The following is a 22429-nucleotide window of genomic DNA, read 5'->3' on the forward strand; positions in this document are numbered from 1 at the left end:
GGATTTGATGGGCTGAATGGCCTGTTTCCTTACGATAGTATTTCTCTTACTCTATTCAATAGAATACCAAACAGTTTTCTGACGAGCATAAGAATCATCTCAGAAATGCTGTGACCAGAAATCACAGAACTGTGGTTTCCAGTCTCTCCCTCCATCTATAACACCGATGTTTGACTGTACGCATGGGTCTATATGTGTAACAGAGGAGGTTATAACGTGGTTACAGCTTTAATTAGCAGCAATGGCTCATGATTGTTTACCTGTAGCTAAAGTCCAATTATTTGTAATAAATATTTGTTAAGCTTTTGTCAACCACAGAAATCTGCCTATAGTTTCTGCCAATTGAAGTCTAAGAGATGGGCAAATGGAGGAATATGCGTCTTTTCAAGATGACTTCAGGAATAGCGGACCTTGATTTTTAGCTTATTATTCCAGCAAAGCACAATGGAGCATGTTGCCTGATACTAAGGTACAATTGGATTCAGTAGTAGCATTTAGGAATTGGTTAAGTACATGAAGTAAGATGGGGAAAGACCGGGGAGTTGAACATAACTTGTTTGTTCTTTGAAAAAGCTACTAAATACACCATGGCAAAAAATACTTTCCATCATTGCTGAAATATTCAACAGTCGGTCTCTTTTCTTTATATTCCACAAAGTACAACACTTTAGAAGAATGCTTTCAAAAAGCAACCTTACTTTAGAACTTAAAAAAAAACTTTTATTTAAAAAAAAGTTCTTGTGATTGTTTGTAAAAGTTGAGGTAATAAAAACAAGAAATGGGCAGAACTAAGCAGATCTGTGTTTTAAGGGTTTTATGATTAATTATTTTTGATCCATTCAATGCAAATTTTTTGAGCAGTGATAAAAATGTAACAAATATGGCATGAAACAGCTTCACCTTTCAGAGTTTTTTTTTAAAGTGTCACAGAGAAGGGAAGAAAATCTAGGTTTCTTGCTAATTCCAAGTGAAATTATTTTGGTCATCTTAAAGCAAATTCTCAGTAGTTAGAAACTCTCAGCACAATTCACCATAAATTATTGCTGAATGGAAATATGGATGTTATGTGGGAAATTCAAACTTACTTTGCAGTGTTGCAGTAGTGCATGTTCTTCAAGCATTTTGCTCATGCTTGAGATAGCTTTGCTCTATGAAATGGTAAATAAAATTTTTGATCATATTTATCATTGTTGATGACATTTTCATCATGACCATAAGTAAGTGCATCAACGAAAATAGGTCATTGCTATTCTGAGGTTGCTCATTCAATCACATCAACAGTCTGATACATGGTTGTAAATTACCAAGCATACCTTCTCTACTAAGATGAACAATAGGTAAATTTAAGGTAAAATGCTGATGCTTCTACTGGATTATCTGAAGATAAAGCCAAAGCAATTTCAAACTATTCTTATGGACCAGATCAAATCCCCTGCAAATATATCAAGGAGATTGTTTAGAACTTAACTTTTATTTTAAGATAAATGTAAGATGCTGTGCTCCAGGCGTAATCTGATTGGTCACACTACTTGGCTTTAAGCAAGAAAGCACTTTATTCTTACCCTCAGTGAAAGTACAAACTAAAGAAAGAAGAATTGGTCTAATTTTAACTCAATTGTAAAACTTAACAGAATAATGAATTCTTTAACTGTTAAACATCAAATGTTCCAAAATAATAATATCCCATAAATATATCCTTGGCAAAGGAGAATTCAGTAAAATATATTGATCTTCATGTGAGTCTTGTAGAGAGAGACAGAATCCAAGTTTTTCAGCTGTAGCAGAGATACAGAGACAGCCAACTTCTAAACCCCAGGAACTACTGAAAGCTAAGCTAAAACCCTGGTTCTGTGGCAGCTTGACTTCACCCACTCATGCTGCTTTTATTGTTCTAACTTATAAAAAGGCCTCCGATGCTGTTTATTTTATTGCTTTGGGACAGACCACTTGATACATCTGTCTCAACCTCTCCCCATAACAAAAAATGACATAATACACCTCTTAAAGTAATTTTATTGTCACACTATTAAGAACACATTACAACCTACTTTGCTCAATCTTGAATATTTGACTCTAGAAAAAAATTCCACTGATTCAGCAAAGATAATTGGTCATTATCTCTATATTTAAACCCATAGCCTTCAATAATGTAAAGGTCATTCAAAAGCTATACCATCAAATATCTAAACCTTAATAGCATTTCATTCTCTTGCGCTCAGTATCAAATGTTAGATGTTCAAGCTTAGATGTCACTGTTACTGATTATATAACTTTACTTCCATACTTGTTTATCAATATAATATTTTTAATTGTGGTTGATATTGTAGCAGGTGTTGCTGGATTTTTTCAATTCGAGAGAAAAATCTATTTTTGTATTATATTTATATGGTAATTCTGATGAAGTATGAGGTCTATTTTTAGCTTACTTTATGAGTTAGAAACATGACTGAGTTACAAGTTCACCATCTGCCTTAAAATTTATTTTTTTTTACCCTGTTATGGCTGTCAGAGAAATTAAGAATTTATTTGTCATGAAATCCCAGTGCTTTGCGACTCGTTATAAGATTTGTAAAGCAAACAACCAAGGAGCAGACTGTCTAAAAACAACACAGAAACCATAGCAACTAAAGATATGGCAACAATCATGGCAAGATATGCATGTCAATAATCACTGATCTGGATTACTGTTTCTGCACTTGGTTTTATATCGAACTCACATAATTATCTTGGTTACCGTTATTATCACCACCTTGTTGGAAACAATTTTCTTCCTTACATATAATATAGTTTTAAATTAATCTTATGCAATCACTAGTTTTAGGTTTTTGTTTTGTTCACAGGATGCAACTGTTACTAGCTATACTAGCAATAATTGCTCATTTCTAACTGCTATCAGGAAAGCGGTAGTGAACTGCCTTCTTAATCCGTCATCATCTGTGTGGACTAGGTACATCTGCAATGGTGTTAGGGAGCAAATATTTGGTCCAGCTAAATTATTGTACGTATTTGCCTCATTCAGATCCACAGTTAAATCAGTATTGCCTTACAATGCCATTGAAATCAAACTTAATGCGAAATTTCATAGATAGTTAAATTACAGCTGAGGCTGTCCCCAGCCAAATTGAGTGAAAGAGGACAGAGTTAAATCCACATTAGGACAGGACGGGATCTGAGAGGAGGCTAGCTTAGTAAGCAAAAATGCAACCGAATGGATAATATAATCACAACGAAAAAGAAAAGGGCTTTTTTTTGCACTGTTGGTGTGAAGATGAGAATAAGTATTTGGGGAGCTGATTCATGGTGGACAAAAAAAAAGTCAATGTTCCCTTTGCCCTCCAGGATGATTGAGAACCTTAGGAGCACAAAAGCTGACGTTTCGGGCCTAGACCCTTCATCAGAGAGGGTGATGGGGAGAGGGTTCTGAAATAAATAGGGAGAGAGGGGGAGGTGGACCGAAGATGGATAGAGGAGAAGATAGGTAGAGAGGAGAGTATAGGTGGGGAGGTAGGGAGGGGATAGGTCAGTCCGGGGAAGACGGACACGTCAAGGAGGCGGGATGAGGTTAGTAGGTAGGAAATGGAGGTGTGGCTTGAGGTGGGAGGAGGGGATAGGCGAGAGGAAGAACAGGGTAGGGAGGCGGGGATGAGGGGGAGTGGGGGGAGGGAATGAGCTGGGCTGGTTTTGGGATGCAGTGAGGGAAGGGGAGATTTTGAAGCTTATGAAGTCCACATTGATACCATTGGGCTGCAGGGTTTCCATGCGGAATATGAGTTGCCGTTCCTGCAACCTTCGGGTGGCATCATTGTGGCACTGCAGGACGCCCATGATGGACATGTCGTCCAAGGAATGGGAGGGGGAGTTAAAATGGTTTGCGACTGGGCGGTGCAGTTGTTTTACTGCGAACCGAGCGGAGGTGTTCTGCAAAGCGGTCCCCAAGCCTCCACTCGGTTTCCCCAATGTAGAGGGAGCCACAACGGGTACAGTGGATGCAGTATACCACATTGGCAGATGTGCAGGTGAACATCTGCTTGATATGGAAAGTCATCTTGGGGCCTGGGATGGGGGTGAGGGAGGACCTATCTTCTCCTCTATCCATCTTCGGTCTGCCTCCCCCTCCCTCCCTATTTATTTCGGAACCGTCTCCCCATCTCCCTTTTCTGATGAAGGGTCTAGGCCTGAAACGTCAGCTTTTGAGCTCCTAAGATGCTGCTTGGCCTGCTGTGTTCATCCAGCTCCACACTTTGTTATCTCGGATTCTCCAGCATCTGCAGTTCCCATTATCTCTGATTCAGAACTATTGAGTAGAATCAATAGGTCCCTGCAATTCTTGAGGTGTCCTCACCAGATTTGGTGATCAACAGCTAAATCGATAGGACATCAGATGCAGTCAAGTCTTTATGCTTTGGAGGAAGCAAATCAATGCAGAGAGTTAGTTTGTACCAGATTTGTGGTAAACAAATGCTCATGGCCTGTGGCTGAGCTTGACAAGAAGAATGTGATGTACATGATATATAATGCGCACTGGTGAAAACTAACAAAGGTAATCACACTGAGCTGGATGTCAGAAATGTCTGGGAAGATTATAATCTTCCATTATTGTAGTTATTGTGGAACTCCATTAGAAATACTTATTTCTAATGTTTGAGGGAGAAATTTTAATTTGATTAGAAAGCCGTGTCGGATGTTGACAGAATTGCCAGCTTTACTCCAGGTTCAGAAATGTAAATAGAAAATTAAAACTGCGAGACAAAGAAAGAAAGGGGAAGTTGAAAGTGAAGTTCGAGAAAAAGTAATTTGGCTTCACTATGTTGTCAGAAGTTGGCATGCTCTGAAGCCAGAGGTTGAAATTCCTTGATATGACTTGGGACAAATTTACAATGAGCAGGTATTAAAAATGGTAAGTGGGATCCAATTCCATGACTCCTCCAACAATCGGCAATCTTCAACGACATGAAATAATAGTGTAAACTGCAAGACCACATCCGATGCTTTTGATATCACCAGTTCCATTGCAGGGACACATTTCAGATCCACTACTAAGAGTCAGCCCTGCTTCTTAAAGTGGTGCAATTTATATCAATTCAGGTGTGCTGTCAGACAGAAGGGAATGCCAGTCTGGAATCAAGGACTTATGCACAGTTAAGTTCAAATGTATAGCAAACCCGACATCTCAATGAAATGCTGTACGAGAAGTTATACACTTGTTTAATAGTGATTGTTACTGATTGTTTTCTTAAAAGTATTATATCCATTGAACGGAGTAGTTCTGTAAAAGTGGAAACATCTGCAGTTGCATTTGACTGCATTGTCCATGGAATAAAATATTCTTTTGCACTGAACAATGGTGAAATTCAGATTTGGCAGCATCAGTGGTCCTTTGTGCTTTAATCTCTCCTTTGATTGACAGCTCAGATACTAGTGCCTTGTTATAAAAGTCAGCATATTTGATTGAACTCTTTGATTGACAGCTCACTTATCTATTTCAATGCTTTAAAGCTTAAACACATGGCTGAGCTCTTCAAATGAGTTCAGAAAGATCTAATATATTCAACCACGAAGGTTTTGTTGATAATTTGAGCAAAGCAAACTCATTATAAATATTTGGCTGATCCAGAGATCCTCAAATAGCTTGAGGTCAGCAAATTCATTGACTTAGCAGTCGAGGAAACAGTGTAATTTTTTCCAAGTCTTTTTTATAGATGGTTGATTGTTTATTTTGACAGGGTTTTAGGTATTTCAAAATCTTACAGGGATCATGAGTTCTGTGAGGGGTGGATACTGGATGATTGGGCACGGCAGGTGATGGGGATACTGGAGATACAGAGAAGTAAGGACAATGAAGTAGTGTGAAGGCATTTATCAGGGAGTATGTGGAGGTTAAATGGGGTCCACTGGAAGCATATGGGTTAGGAGTGGGTGAAGTGTGTGTTTTATGCAATCTTACACTCATTTACCAAATCAGGGCAATATCCCAATGAACGGACACAGGCTTTTAAAACCTGCCTGCCCTGGAATCTACTCTATTCCTTTTACATCTCAGCCCACCGTCAAGATGGCGGACAGGTCTAGGAGGTGGGATCATGATGTCAACCAGTGACCCAACTTATAATTTCAATCATAAAAGGAGAAAGTAGAAGAGAAATGACAAACTCAAAACCAAGGAAGAAAAAAAATATCAGTCCAGAGTTCAGCTTGCAACAGTATTCCAGCTTCAAGACTTCCTAGAGGATTCTGCAGCCACCATTGATGCAAGCCAGCTAAGTGATCAGAGGAGTAAGTAAGAATACCTATGAAGTACTAAGAGTTTATCCAGCACTGGAGCCCAGGCAGGATTTTTGGATGTTTTGGCAGTGACAGATCTAGAGCTACAACGATACAACATATTTCAAAACAAAGTATTGTCCTAAACATTATAATCCAATTTTCCAAATAGCATCAAATAGATACCAAAACACTAGACCTTGTCATTTGATAGCGTGGTTTTGAGACATTTTTCTCCCATTGAAGATATTCTTCTATGGGAGCCAAAAACACATCCCTTGACCAATGGTCTGTGAAAACGTGATCATCCCAGAAGTGAATAATTAAGAGTCCCATACAACTAAAAATGACAGGCAAGTTCATGGGGCTGTAGGAGCTAATTTGAGACTATACAGCTTTGGAAAGCTGGGAGCCCCACCTGAAGAGGTGGGTAACGAAGACCGGCATGTTGTCTTAAAAATGGAGACATGCTTCAAAATTACAGTTGGTGATTGCCAAAGCCAATGGGTCTCTGGAGGTAAGCATGTAGCTGCTTCTGCACATCACCCACTTTCAAGATAGGAATACATCAGCCCACTGACTCGCTGTTTTCACATTCAAAATTGCTCCCTGCCCTGACATTAAACACATTTCAGCAGGACTGGGATGATTCCCCCAATGTGAACCAATCAAGGACAAGAATGACCATAAAATAAATGAAGTAAAAGCTACTTAAAACCTCCATACTAAGCTTCTACTGTTTGTTCTGTCTAGCAAGCCACAAAATATCAATTAACTTTCAAAGGGAATGACAATATAGTTAACTAACATTAAATAGGAAAGCAGTCGTACCTGGAGTTTGAGGTTTCTTTGTCCTGGGAGGCTCCAGGTGCTTCAAATGAATTTCTTTGATGACAGCTCTGTTTTCTGGTCTCTGGAGATACAGAGTCGAGCTGAACAGTCTCACAAACCACTTGAAAACCCTTGGAATCATTTGAGTAAATGAATTAATTTTTGAATGATTACATTACCGTGTTCACATCAAATACAAATTACATGGTATTCTTACTTTCAAGACACAACGCAATAACACAAAGGAAGTCTTGTAACTCAGTGGGTAGTGTTCCTGTCTCTAAGCTAGAAGTCCTAGGTTCAAATTCCACACCAGGACTTGTTGGCCACAAAAGACACATCCATTATGTGGTTTAAGCAGTCGATGATCAGCCTATGAACACATCCTCATTAGGGATAAAATGGTGCGTGAAGATAAGAAATGAACAACAATCAGAAGAAACAATGAATCATTTGCAGTTATATCACTAGCCAGTTTACAGTTTTGCTAAAAGTAAAATGTTGCATCTATTTACTTTCATACAAATCATGGAACAAAAGAAAACACACAATGGTGCACCGCATCAAAGCTGAATAAGGCACAGTGTATATCAATTTCTTGAACTGAGTTCTGGTATCAAGCATATGCTGAGTCGAAGTTAAGTATTTGATTGCATGTGATTTTACCTTCCAGAAAGATTTTATTTGAAGAACTAAATCCATCAACAAACATATCCTCTCCTGCCACTGATTCAGCTTGATTTTTCTTCTCCTAAAGGAATCCTGGTTTATGTAACAATTCAGTTTAATCTCTATTTTAAGTAAGTTGTCAGAAATGTTAATATGGGTCAAAATTACCAGTCAATTCTACAAAGGAAAACTGGCCCAGATTTGAGTTTTTTGCTGATTTGGTGTACATGAATCTCTAAAAAGGCTTTTAATAAAGTAGCATATAAAAGGATTGTTACCAATGTTAGAGCTCATGGAATAAAACAATACCTACAGCATGGAGACAATAAATGACTGAATGGTGAAAAAATGATGTATAAAAATGATAAAAAGGAATAGTTATGAACAGTTGTCATTCTTTGAACTGAAGGAAGGCACACATTGGAGTTTACCAGGTTTTGCTGTTGTCTGGCATGATTTTTTTCATTCATACTAATTATGCATATCTGTATATAGAACACCATCTCAAAGTGGTGGATAAGCCAAAATTTGAAAATGATTTGAGTTGTGAGGAGGATTGTGGCATAGAATTTATTAATTTTTGGTTAATAAGGCAAGCTTAATCGATAAATAGAGCAACAATCTGAGAGGAAGTAGTGATCATAACATGATAGAACTTAACATTCAGTCCAAGGGTGAGAAACTTGGATCAGAAGCAACTGTGGTTAACTTAAATAAAGGGAATTACAATGAAATGAGGATAGAGTTACCTGATTTGAATTGGGCAGATAGATTAGCAAGAATGACAATAAACAAACAGTGGCAGATAATTAAGGATATAATTCATGACTCATAGCAAAAATACATCCTAGTAAGGAAGAAAGATTCAGGAAGGGATAAACTAACAATTGTTAACCAAAGAAGTTAAGGAAACTACTAAATTGAAAGAATAATCATATAAAGGAGGCAAAAGTCAGTGATAGCCCTGAAGGCTGGGATAAATTCAGAATCCAGGAAAGAAAGACCAAGAAGATAATATAGATATGAATTATGAGGGTAAACTGATGAGAAATTTAAAAAGTGACATTTAAATATCTAAATAGGAAGAGAAGAGTCTAATTAAAAATGGTCACTTAAAAATGAATCTGAGGAAACTGTTATGAGGAACAAAGAAATGGCAGAGGTGTTAAACAGATATTTTGCACGAGGCTTTACCATGGAAGATACCTTGAATATCCCATTAACACTAAAGAATAAGGGGGAGGAATTAAGCACCACCTTCATTAGAGAAGTAGCATTAGACAAACCAATGGGGATAAAGCCAGGTACGTCTCCTAGTCCTGGTGGCTTATATCCTAGGATCCTAAAAGAGACAGCGACAGAGATAGTGAATGCATCAGTCATTATTTTCCAAAAATCCTTGGATCTGGAGAAATACCAAAGGATTGGAAAACTGCCAAAGTAATACCCTATTCAAAAAAGGAGGGAGGCAAAATGTGGGTAACTATCGGTCAAATGGTCAAACATTTATTGTTGGAAAAGTAATGGCATAATGTATTATGGAAGTAACAGCAGAACATTTGGAAAATCATAACAAGAGTGAATAGAGGGGAACCAGTAGATGTAACACAGTGTGGAATTAGAGGAACACAGCAAGTAGCGTCAGTGTTCCTGTGTTCCTCCAGCTCCACGCTGTGTTATCTCTGACTCCAACACCTGCAGTTCTTACTATCTCTGAACCAGTAGATGTGTTGCATTTGGATCTCCAAAAGTCATTCAACAAGGTACCTCACAAAAGGTTAGATCATAACTAAGAGCCCACAGTGTTGGTATCATATATTAGCATGGATACAAAATTGGCAAATGTGCAGGGAACAGTGAGTGAGGATAAATGACTCTTTTTCAAGTTGGTGACTGTGACCAGTGGGGTATCACAGGGTTCAGTGCTGGTACAGCACCTGTTTACAATCTATGCTAATGATCTGAAGAAAGGAAGTGAGTGTAAAGTAGTCAAATTTGCAGGCAACACAAAAATAGGTGGAAAAGCATGTTGAAAGAGGGATTGAAACAATTTACAGAGAGACATTGGTTGGTTAAGTAAGTCGGCAAAAAGTCGGCCAATGGAGTATGATGTGGGAAAATGTGAAGTTGTTCATTTTGGATGGGAGCACAAAAAAACAGAAATTTATTAACATGGGGGCAAAAACTGTAGAAAGCTGCAACACAAATTGACTTGAGGGCATTTACGCAAAAACACAGAATGCTTACACACAGCTGCAGCAGGTAATTAGGAAGGCTAATGGAACATTGGCCCTTATTTCAAGGGGGTTTGCGCGTAAGAATAGGGAAGTCGTACTGCAACTGTACGTTGTGTTGGTGAGGCCATGTCTGGTGTACTGTGAGCAGTTTTGGTCCCCTTATTGAAGGAAAGGTTCTCTTTAATTGGAAGCTGTTCAGAAAAGGTTCAACAGGTTGATCCCTGATTAGAAGAGATTGTCTTATGAGCAAAGTCTAAATACATTGGGATTCTACTCACTGGAAGTTAGAAGAATGCAGGGGGATCTCATTGAAACATATAGGACAGGGTAAATGACAAGAGGATGCAACCCCTCATTGGAAAGTCATGAACCAGAAGGCATAGTCTCACAATAATTGGGAGCCAATTTAAAACTGAGGTCAGCTGGAATTTCTTCTCTCAGAGAGAGACAGAGTCTTCAGAACTTCTTTCCACAGAGAGCAGTGGGGGGCACAGTCCTTGTGTACAGTTAAGGCTAAGATACATAGATTGTTTATCAGTAGGAAAATCAAGGTTAATGGGGAAAGGGCAGGAAAGTGGGTGTTAACAGTGTCCGATCAGCCACAATCATATTGAATAGCAAAGTGCTCGTGGGGCCGATGGCCTATGCTGGTTCCTATTTCTTACAGTCTTATGGCTTAACACACTCAAACCTGTACATGTTTTGAACCTGTGACTTTAGTGTTGCTACCATCACACTTTAACCATCGGAGTTAACCAGCTGCCTCTCACGGCATCTTGGGCAACAAGTGACAATGTGTGCTCAAATCACTTCAGGTGGCAGGACAGATTGAGAAAGTGCTAATTACGGTAAATATAATTCTGGAATTTGTACTTCGAGTACAAAAATAAAGAAGGTATGGCAAACTTAAAATAAAGCACAAATTGAGCCTCAACTGGAATACCGCATCCAGTCCTGACCACACTTTATTCTGGATGTGAAGACATTGGAAAGAGTGTGAAAAATATTCACAAGAACGGTTTCAAGGATGAGGTATTTCAGTTGCAGGGCTAGATTAGAAAGCTAGAAATGTTCTCATTGAAGAGAAAAAGACTAGCAAGAAATTTGACAGAAAAATTCAATATAATAAGGGCATCCAAATGGAGATGATGGAGGAAAAAAAGTTACTGTAGGTGGGTTGGGAACCAGGAGGCATAGATGTAATGTGTTTGCAAAAGAAGTCATGGTGTCAAGGGGAAACACTTTGTAGCACAGAAAGTGGTTAGGATCCAAAACACAGTGCCTGGGAGTATGGTAGAGGCAGATTCAATAAAAACGTGCAGAATAGTATTGGATATTGCTTGGATAGAGAAATATCAAGGGCAATGGGGAATGGCAGATAGTTGCAACTAGATGAGTTATTCTTATGGAATGCAAGCATGGACATGGGCTAAATCTGTTATAATAATTCTATAACTTCCTTTATTCAAGCTGACAAGTCATCTATCAAGTATTTATAATCTTTAAGCATACCGAGTCAACTGTAAATACAATTGTAACACTAGGACAAATGAAAATGACCCAGAAGGTCTTGACAAGTTCTTCCTTTCCAACACTCTGACTTGGTTACTATGTCAAAGTTACACCAGTGCCAAGAAAAGAAAATGCTGCTGAAAATTCATCCTTAATTTTTATTTTGCACTACTTATATTGTGACCATTCTTTACACCTGACTATATGTCCTTGCACAATATTAACAAGGCTCAGAAAACCTATTCAAAGGAATTCACCTCGCAAAATTGAGAGTGGTCAGACTTCCCAGGATGGATGCATCCACCTAGCTGGGAAGTGCCTTAACTAATATCCTGGAGCACTCAAAGTTCAGACCATACCATCAGATTTGTCCAATTTAGCCAAGTTGTGCATTACACAAAAACTACGAAGCGCCAACTATAACCCATTTCTGCACTGTTTTGCTTCACAGCATGTCTCTTTTCTCGATGTGATGTGTATGAGTAAGGGAAATATGCCAACATAGTACATGTTGCAACAATATAAACTATTATGTAGTAATACCTAGTGAAGAATGTTAATTAATTATCCAGAATGTGAAAGAATCTGCACAATTAAACACATGGATAGAAGTTAAGATACAAGGTATCATTAAATTGCAGATTACACTCGGGAGGCTAAATGGTTGATTCTTACTGCTATGTGACATAAACGCACTAAACAGCAAATAATATTAAAGTGAAAAATACTCACTGCTGTTTCAGCTTTATCAGAGTCACAAGGTGTTTCTCTGTTATTTAAGGGTGAAGTTCTTTTAGCTGGAAAAGAAAAGTCACAAATCTCCAATAGACAAGAGTTTAGACGTTCCACTGTCCATTTGGTCAGTGTAAATTCAGTAGATGGCAGGAGAAATTGGATGGAAATTCTGTCCTGTTTGAATTCTGGCTATTTTATTCACTTGCATGTGGAGATGAGCACTATAGCAACCGCCACTTTAACTAGTTAAGTGTTATATTTAAGCAGCAATTTCAGTTGGAAGTCCTTCCCGTGCATGAATTCCAGATATAGAGATAGTCCCTTTATATGAACACCTAGCATTGCTGAGCAATAGCTGCAATGGTAATTAATGTATAGGCCACTGGCAAACACATGGCACCTGCAATATTTCAGACACTTCTGACCATTTTTGTGGATTAAAAAGGTTTTGTGCTTTACTTCTGCTGCCATTTAAGTTTGTATTTATGCCAGTTGCTCAGTTTCTAAAAACTCCAAATGATCATTTCTAGAAATAACTGAAGGTTTGGATCTGCCTTCATCCAATGCTGATAGCATCGTGGCTCATCACGAAATGTGGGTACACACAGTCCCCAGGCAATGAATGCGTTCGATGCGGGGACCTGTTTGCAAATCGAATTATACACAGGTCAGAGCACATTGCAGGACAATGGAAAGCAGGTATTTTTAAGGACAGGAAATGTTCATTTGGTGGATCTCTAAAACTAAAACTGTGTGTGGGATCATATTTATAAAGACCAGCTCTCGTAAGCAGTAAACTGGGGACCCCCTGTAGAATAGTTCCCTGTTCATCCACGTTCGATTCTGACAACGGCTGATTTACTTTAGCAACAGCAGCTTCAATGGCTCCATTATGAACTGCTCCATTTTGTGCAGCTGAACGTGTGTTTTTCTGAGCATGTTTAAGATGGGGAGTTACTGAAGCTGTCCAAAGTATTGATCAAGTATCAAATCACATCACATGCTGCTTGATGCCCATTCTATCCACGCTCCATACTCCCATGCTGCACAAGCCATACATGTTATAAACACTCCAACACATGGCAGTCAGTGCAGACCATGCTGCAAGTGGCTGTGAGTGGGCCCACACCCACCATCTTTTTAAATTAATTTCAACCAGCTCCCATAGCACCGAAAACACCAGCACTACAGAGTCAGGTTTTGTGGTCTAAAGCCTATTATTAAACATTCAGTGCTGATATGTGTCTAAAGCTCAAATTGAACCGCAGGAGGTGAGAGGAACATCAAATTCTTTGATTATATCTAAAGAAAGCAGGTACAGTAAATATTAAATCTTTTTAAAACACCTTAAAACCACACCATTCATATTATCAGACAAATGTTCTGTTCAATTTTATAAATCCCCTTTTTTACTATAATACAGGGAATAGTTTCCTTTTATTTCATGTGGGATCGCTCTAAAGGCTGTGGGAAAGGAATTTGACACGCGCATGTTAAACCACACAGTTATATTTGAGCTATATGTTTTCTCAACATGAGTAGGTACTTTTAAACTATAACATGTACACAGTGGTTAACATTTTCTCACCTGTAACAATATTTCTGATCGGTTTTACAAGAGCTGTAAATGCTGGTGCTTCAGGATGCCTGTGCTCCCACATTGGCTGCCAAATCACAAGACCACTTGCCAGGCGAAAGGTAAGATCTGATTCCTAAGGAAGAAACAATTTTAAATAATGCACTATTCATTTTGAAATGCCGATTTATTTAATCAGGATTTTATCCAAAAACTGTCAAATCACATTGGTTCAAATTAATATATTCTAGTCAATTTTCTGCAATAATTAATGTAAACTTTTGTCTGTTAATACAAATACAATAATTCTCAATGATTACTTTCAGCTAAATTTTCACTGATGAAAATAGTGAATATTTTCTTGAGCGTGCATGACAAGATGATACATACTTGCATGCATCAAGCAACAACATTCACCAAATTAGTCATGCACAGCCGATTAAAAGAACCTGAGTATTGTGCCATTTACAAGATAACAATGAATGATGGCAAATTTCTCCGTGAGGATTATATTAGTTTCAATTTTCATGTTTTGCATGGCGCGGTGGTTAGCACTGCTGTCTCACAGCATTCAGAACTTGGGTTCAACTGCAACTTTGAATGGATGAGTGTTTAGAGTTTGTGTGTTCTGCCCACTTCTGGGTGGGTTTCCTCTGGGTGCTCCGATTTCCTCCCACCATCCAAGGACTTGCTGGAGTGGTCATGCTAAATTGCCCACAGTGTCCAGGGGTGTGTGGTTCAGCCATGGGAAATGGAAGGTTACAGGGGTAGGGTAGGTAGATGGGTATGGGTAGGATGCCGTTCAGACTGTTGGTGTAGATTCAATGGGCCAAATGGTCTCCTCCCACACTGTAGGGATTCTATGTGCTCAGTTAATTCTTCCTTTACTTTATAAGTAGGATTGGAGTGTGCATTTGGAGTTCAGTAGGAGACAATGGGCCCAGCCTAAAGTATATAATTCCTGTTCTTTTCAAAAAAAAATTGTTCATGCAACATGAGCGTCACTGATTAGGGAGAATTTATTGCCCATATTTATTGGCCGGGGGCAATGAAGAGTTAACTACATTGCTGTCGGTCTGGAGTCACATGACAGCCAGACCAGTTAAGAATGGCAAATTTCCTTCCCTAAAGGATATTAGTAAACCAGATGAGTTTTTATGACAATCAACCAAGGTTACATGGGTGCCTTTAGGCAAGCTTTTCATTTCAGATTTTTACTGAAAGCAAACTTTGCCATCTTTCAACCTGAATCTCTAAGGCAGCACACATTTCAACCAGGCTGGAATTTGGACCCATTTTCACAGAAGATCAGCCTGGGGCACTGGATTATTAACCCATTGCTATTACCATTATGTAACCACCATTCGAGCAACATCACACTATTCAACCTGAACTGCTCAGGCACCACCAATTTGTTGGAAAAACATTTGGAGTCTTTTTATGAATTGGCTTCATGCTGCTTCAGATTTCTCAAACTTAGAACATGCCTATTCTCAAGCATAAAATCATACAAGTATGTGCCTGCCCGTTTACATTGGAGCTCCAAGTTTTTAAACCAAATTAAACTGCTCACAAAACTGGGTTTGCTACTTAATTGGCAAGAATCAATTAATCCAGTTTGTCATGTTTTACACTTTCTGGATAAGCTGCATTTGTACTAATTTGTACTAAGTAGAGGAAAAATATAGTGCATCCGCTACAATGATTTTGGGCATTATTCAGTCAACTGTAGCTAGGCAACACAATTCATGCCAAATTTCTGCAAGTGCCACTGCAAATTTGTTACAAAAATCTTTACAAAGGATTTCTAGTTCCAAATGAAGAAGTCTAATATATGGGCAAATGTGAGTTCAATATAATATCTCCAGAATGACAACATGCTGAAATTCAAATGCTGCATTATAAAATACTTGCACTCTACTGTTTTAAATTTGCACCCTATTACATTATAGAATCATAAAACATTAGAGAAGGGCACTTTGCCCATCATGTCCATGCCAGTTCTTTGAAAAAGCTTTGCAACTCATTCTATTTCCTTGGCCTTTCCCATAGCTTGTAATCTATATCCAAATTGTCTTGAAGGTCCTTATCAAATCTACTGCGAAACCTTTTGTAACAACATTTTTCAGCTCATAACCAGCATCGTAAAGACTCCTCACGTCCCCTCGGTTTCTTTCACTAGTTACCTTGAATTTGTTTCCTTTCTAGTGAAATTTATTTCTCCTTTTCTAATTAATCAAATCTTCCCAACATATTGAAGTGCTGATGCATTTCCCCTTAACTTGTTCTACTTTCAGGAGAGCAATACTGGTTTCTCTAATCGCTCCATGTCATTCAAATGCCTCATCCTTGGTTCATTCTATTGAATTTCTTCTACAACATCTTCAAGGCTTTGCCAATCTTGTTAGAGTGCGGTGCCCAGAATTAGGTGCAGTATTCCAGCTGAAGCCTAACTAGTTATTTATAAAGGTTTCCCACAACTATAATGGAAGATTAACACACGGATTGAACTCAGTTTGCAATGACACCATTATATGAGTTGCTATCTCAACTCAGCAATGGAGCGACACTAGGAGTAATTAGCTTACTGATTTTCAAATCACTTTCCTAGATGTATAAGGTTCCAATAACACTCAAGCATTCACTCTCTCCACCACCGATACTCAGTAGCAGCAATGTGTACTATCCACAAGATGCACTGCAGAAATTCTCAAAAGATCCTCAGACAGCACCTTCCAAGCCCATGACCACTCCCATCTAGAAGGTTAAGGGCAGCAGATGCATAGGAACACCAGCACATCCAAGTTCCCCTCCAAGCCACTGACCATCCTGACTCGGAAATGTATCACTGTTCCTTCACTGTCACTGGCATTCCCTCCCAAATGGCACTGTGGGTCAATCCACAGCAGGTGGACTTCAGTGGCTCAAGAAGGCAGCCCAACACCACCTTCTAAAGGGCAAGTGGGACAGGAAATGAATGCTGGCCAAGCCAGCAATGCCCACATTCCGCAAATGGATGCAAAAAAATGATTTTCAATAGCAAAAGTGGCACTAGGTTTCACTAATTTTATGAAAAATATTTTTACTTAAACATACCTTAATTCTATTGACAAGAGGTGCAAACAAGAAGACAAACAACTCTACAGTGGCCATTGAATTTGTGAATAGCTTAGGTCTTATATGGTCCTCTTCCTCAGTGGCACTGCCTTGCCCAAGCTGGCCTGGAGATCCACGATTCTCAACTTGGTGAACAAAAGCACTGCTGGACCCCCCTCCTCTTGAAGTACCAAAGGCAGTTGCAGACTCATTACTGCATTCGAAAGGAGCATCCAGGAGCATCCAATGCAGTGTATGAAGAAGCTTTGTCTCTGCAACACCAAGTTTATCTTGATGGCCTGTAGTACGACACAAAACAATTTCTGTTAACAGTTTGGAAAGACTATTTAAAAACAAAGATCCCCTGATGATCTGGGACCACATTGAGGATCAATAAATGGAACAGCATTGTACTACAGCTATTAAAGGGCTCACTCTCTTAAAGCAAATTTACATAATGCACATTTCCCGCACTTAAGCGGAACACAGGAGGGAGGGAGTCATTATTACGAGCGATTATTACTTCCTAATGGTTTGCGATTGACAAACTTACCCTTGTTTGACAACATGGAATGCACCCATCTGTCTCTCTGATTACGTGATGTGCATCTTTAATTACAAAATATCTGGATAGGGAAAATGCAAGTCAAAAAGAGAACCACAACTCCAGGTTACTGGAACATGCCAGTAACCATACCTTCCCCAGCATGGTTTTCTGTAAGTAGGCTGAATATACAATCCATTAGGTCATGTCTTCTTAGAATCATAGAATCCCTACAGTGTGGAAATAGGCCATTCACCCCATCGGATCCACACTGGCTCTCCAAAGAGCATCCATCCATCCAGTCCCACCCTCTACCCTATTCCTGAAACCCAGCATTTCCCATTGTTAATCCAGCTAATCTGCACATCCCTGTGACATTACAGGCAATTTAGCAGGCCAATCTAACTAACCTGCACATTTTTGGACTACGGGTAAAAACTAGAACACCTGGAAGAAACCCACATAGACACAGGGAGAATGTGCAAACTCCACATGGACAGTTACCCGAGGCTGGACTCGAGCCTGGATTCCTAGTGCTGTGAGGCTGCAGTGCTAACCACTGAGCCATCAGGCTGCTCCCACTGAGCCACCATGCTGCCCCTTGAGCTATAAATCTATTAATATTCTACTGAACAAAATAGTCAATTGCAAAATCTCAAAAATAGAAAGATGCTTTTGCCTCAGTTCTTTTTAATGTTCACAGGATGACTTATTGTCCATCCCTAATCGCCCAGAGGGTAATTAAGAGTCAACCAGATTGCTCTGTGTCTGGAGTCACTTGCAGGTCAAACGAAGTCAGGATGGCAACTTCCATCCCGAAAGGGCAATACTGAACCCACGTCTCTCAACATTGCTGAGATAGTACTATAGCCATTGAGGGTGTGTGATCAAACAGAACTATTACTAAAGCACAAACCAAGGCTAGGCTGATTCACTGAATTTTGTAAGGTTGTTTTAACCTCTAAAATCATGTCTAAACAAAACAAAATAGAAATAATATAAAAATCAAAGCCATGATAACATTCAGTAAATCAGAATGCATTGTGGAAAGTTAATATTTTCAGTATGAACCCATGTTTAGAACTGAAAGATATTACAGGTGAACTAAAATTAAGAAGGAAGATAATATGTAAACATGGAAGGAATAAATAAACCACAATTCACTCTTCATATGATTTCATATTCTCTATTTGTTGCAGATTAAATATGTACACTACACCACTTTCTATTCATGACAGGAAGGAAATTATTTTAGTAAAATAGATTGGATGCTTTTTTCTGACACTTGTACAGGATGCTTCAATATTGATGAGAGCAATTAAACCATCTCTCTTATTCTGACAAACTCTAGGAACTCACCTTCAACCTGCACTATACAGAAACAAAATTTATCCTAAGACAAACATTAAAGAAAGCAATTGGTAACTAAATCAAAAGGGCTTTCTCACAATGGAGCACCAAGAGATGAGGCTTCATGAAGTCCTTCAAAGAGGTTTTTGAAACACTGTGGCAGCTCCACTAACTTGAAATTTGCATAAAGCATGGCTACAAGCTTTTGAGCTGCAGATGTAAGTCTGCAAATGCTGACACCACAGTTCCTAGGCAGTCCATCTGCTGTTCTTAGTCACAACATGAGCTTCATTTGTGTCTGCTTCTGAAGTAAGGTCCAATTATGCCAGTGTTTGCATTAACGTTGTGATACATTACCGGAAACACTCTTCTCAGGGCCTTAAATAAGTTGAACTCACACTGTCCCTGCTTTTGGTTTGCTCTGATCTGGTATTAGCATTTCAGGCCTTATGTGGCCAACAGACAAATGATCTATATAAAAGCAAATACAAATCCTTAGTGCCTAATTGATGCCACAATGTTAGAAAATGCTCAGCTGTTTAAGTTGATTGAAGATGTCCGAACATGCGTCAAGTTTTATTCTGCCTTAATTAAGGCATTTTCCTGAATTCAGTAGTACAGCATCATTTTCAGCCTTCAAGTACCATTCCAAACAGTTAAATACATAACAACTTGACATTTTAGTACCGTCTTCTGAAGTTACTTTATTGATATTTACTAACAGAATGTTGACAATAAAAATCACAAGTACTAGAGATGGTAGTGGCTGTGTATAATGGAAGGGGCTGATTATAATTGGTGGTCAGAATTTGTTGGAAAGGTTGGCTGCACTTGAAATGAATCTATTCTCTTGTCTGGACGGCTCACATACTGGGTTTTGAAAGGTGAGGTGAAGATAGCAGAAGACCTTGTCATAGACTTTCAATCTTCCCTAGATGCAGTGGAATTGCATGAGATATGTTTGAGAGCCCATAAACATAAACAGAATTGAAAGCATTGCTTGACTAAAAGCTTTACAAGGTTTCTTTTCTGTGGTCTGTTTTGTAACTGGCTCAATGCTTAATCACACAAGCTAATGAGATGTCAAATACTCATAGTTTCAGTTATTGATACTTAAAAAGCCTGGTTAATTGGCGTTTTCATATGGTGTTGATGCAACAGATTTTTCTTAACAAGAATATTATGAATAGTATTTTTAAACATTTTCTCACATACTATTGTTATTAAAGGAATCATTTCGGTGGAGAGAGCTCACTGGGTGAATGAAGATGGAAGTGGAATGTGTTAAGATTGACAGTATGAAGGGCAATTAGGATGGGGGTAGCACAAATCGGCATGCAGGATAAGAGGACACATTGTGAATGGGATGGTAGAGTGGTTGATAATGAAGATACAAGTGGTCATTGTGGGTTGGATGGGTTGGCATCAATGGGCCTTAGGGAGCGGGTGGAGGGAAGGTGCATCAGAGGGTTTAGGTCTAGACAATATATATTTAACAAAACAACTAGGAAAGAGTCCTGGAAACTGTGGCAAACCTCACAAAGAGTCTGCCATACCATTTGGCCAATGACCAACTCTGATTGCTGTCCAGGAAAGTCAGGCTTGACATCATCCTGCACCCAATCCTTCAGAGTGAAAAAGTATACTGCTTGGGACACTTTTATCTGAGTGGGATGTGCCAGTACAGGAAATACCCCAACTTGAGTAACCTGATTCAGGAGCAAAAAACTAACGTTATGTGTAGGACATTTCTTGTGGGGGTGGGAAATATGAATTGGAACCACAAGGGGAAATAGTCATGGTGTGGAGGCGACGGCCGAGTGATATTCTTGCTGGACTGTTAATCCAGAGACCCAGATAATGTTCCGGAGGCCCAGGTTTGAATCCTGCCATGGCAGATAGTCAAATTTGAATTCAACAAATATCTGGAATTAAGAATCTAATGATGACCGTGAATCCATTGTCAACTGTCGGAAAAAAACATCTGGTTCACTCATATCCTTCAGCGAAGGAAACTGCCATCCTTAAGCGAAGGAAACTGCCATCCTTACCTGGTCTGGCCCACATGTGACTCCAGACCCACAGCAACGTGGCTGACTCTTAACTGCCCTCTGGGCAATTAGGGATGGGCAGTAAGTGCTGCCTCGGCAGCGATGTCCTCATCCCATGAATGAATAAGAAAAAAAAATTGATGAGGTCCATCTAACCACACTTTCAAAGGTCTGGAGATGTGGTGAAGCCCAGATAGCAGTCGCAGAGTAGGAATAGTGGCAGGACTTTTTAAGATTTAAACTGATCATTGTGCCATTTTTCTGACTGCCATTTCAGTACATTGCTCTCAGTTTGTAAGGCTGAAGAGCATGTTTGTGGAGGCAAGGATTTAGAATGCTGGGCAGGCAGTCCTCAGTTTGTCAGTGTGGACTTCAAAATCCTCTTCCAATGCCAAAAAGGAGAGGAGGGAGTTCCTCATCTCAAATGTTGAAAGGATGAAGACAAACTGTCTGTCTAAGCAGGTCTGGATGGACACAGCTATCATAGTCAGCAGAAAGTGTGTGTTGTGCAGTAAATGGATCAGAAAAGTTTCAATGGCATGATTCAGTGTGGCAAGGTGAATGTAGCCCCTTAACACTCCAGACAGGTCTCTGGGGGTTTGATTTTGAATGGAGCCAGAGGATGCATGCTGTTCCTGAACAAAGGATGAGTGAGTGCCCATGGAATGTATTGGCTTTTTACTAAGGCTCAGAGCTACAATACTACTGAAGTTCTGTCCGCACTGAAACACACAGCTTCTAATGAATCGAAGCAGCTTGCATGGGCCAAATAGAACAGCATTGCCTGTCTCACTCTCTTTTGTGCGTGTGTTGGCCCATTAATTAGAGCCTAAAAAAATTAGTTAGATAAAATATTAGTTCAAAGGCTTCTGTGTTCAGTTTCAAGGAGCTCTGACTAAAGGTCAAAAACGTATAGTCGCTCCTAAAATGTGGTGTTGAGGGGTTAAAGGGCTTTTATTTTACTGTGTGTTTTAGGCAGCAGAGCTGAACACTGAGCCTCATAGCGGTAGGGACTCCAGTTTAATATCGGCCTTGGGTGACTGGCTGTGTGGAGTTTGCACATTCTCCCCCACGTCCGCGTGGCTTTCCTCCAGGTGCTCCGGTTTCCTCCCACAGTCCAAAGATGTGCAGCTTAGGTGGATTGGCCATGCTAAATTGCCCCATAGTGTCCAAGGTTGCATAGTGAGGTGGATTAGCCACGGGAAATGCAGGGTCTCACGAATAGGGCAGCGGGGTGAGTCTGGGTGGGATGCTCTTTGGAGAGTCAGTGTGGACTTGTTGGGCCGAATGACCTGTTTCCACACTGGATGCAATCTATGGAATGTTTTGAAGCTGGTTTGTTTATATGTAAATAGCTTTATTTGATTTGTTTTATTTTTACTTATTTCATGTCATAAGCGTCTGTGTTATTGTGAAAAACAAAGCTGCAGCCTTGTGTGCTTACAAGACCATGACGTTAATAAATAAAAAACAAAGTATCAAAGCAGATTCAGTCCTGGAATCTGGCTTGTCTAGTAGTTACATCAGCTATGGTCATATCAACAGCCACTGACCATAACAGCTTTGG

At 39.4% G+C, this 22429-nt stretch overlaps 1 protein-coding gene across 8 annotated transcripts in view; it reads right to left on the reverse strand.

Annotated features, from left to right (window-relative positions):
• Positions 1-22429, reverse strand: part of LOC125454231 (protein unc-80 homolog) — a 246595-nt gene that overhangs the window by 205487 nt on the left and 18679 nt on the right. For all 8 annotated transcript variants that reach the window (XM_048534782.2, XM_048534788.2, XM_048534790.2 and 5 more), the window contains exons 4-7: positions 16918-17216; positions 13834-13957; positions 12243-12307; positions 7093-7223 (exon numbers count right to left, since the gene is read on the reverse strand). In XM_048534782.2, the coding sequence (XP_048390739.2) occupies positions 7093-7223; positions 12243-12307; positions 13834-13957; positions 16918-17216 (619 nt within the window). The remainder of the gene's footprint in view (positions 1-7092; positions 7224-12242; positions 12308-13833; positions 13958-16917; positions 17217-22429) is intronic.

The sequence above is a fragment of the Stegostoma tigrinum genome, chromosome 7 (assembly GCF_030684315.1).
Source record: "Stegostoma tigrinum isolate sSteTig4 chromosome 7, sSteTig4.hap1, whole genome shotgun sequence".
In the NCBI taxonomy this organism is placed as follows: Eukaryota; Metazoa; Chordata; class Chondrichthyes; order Orectolobiformes; family Stegostomatidae; genus Stegostoma; species Stegostoma tigrinum.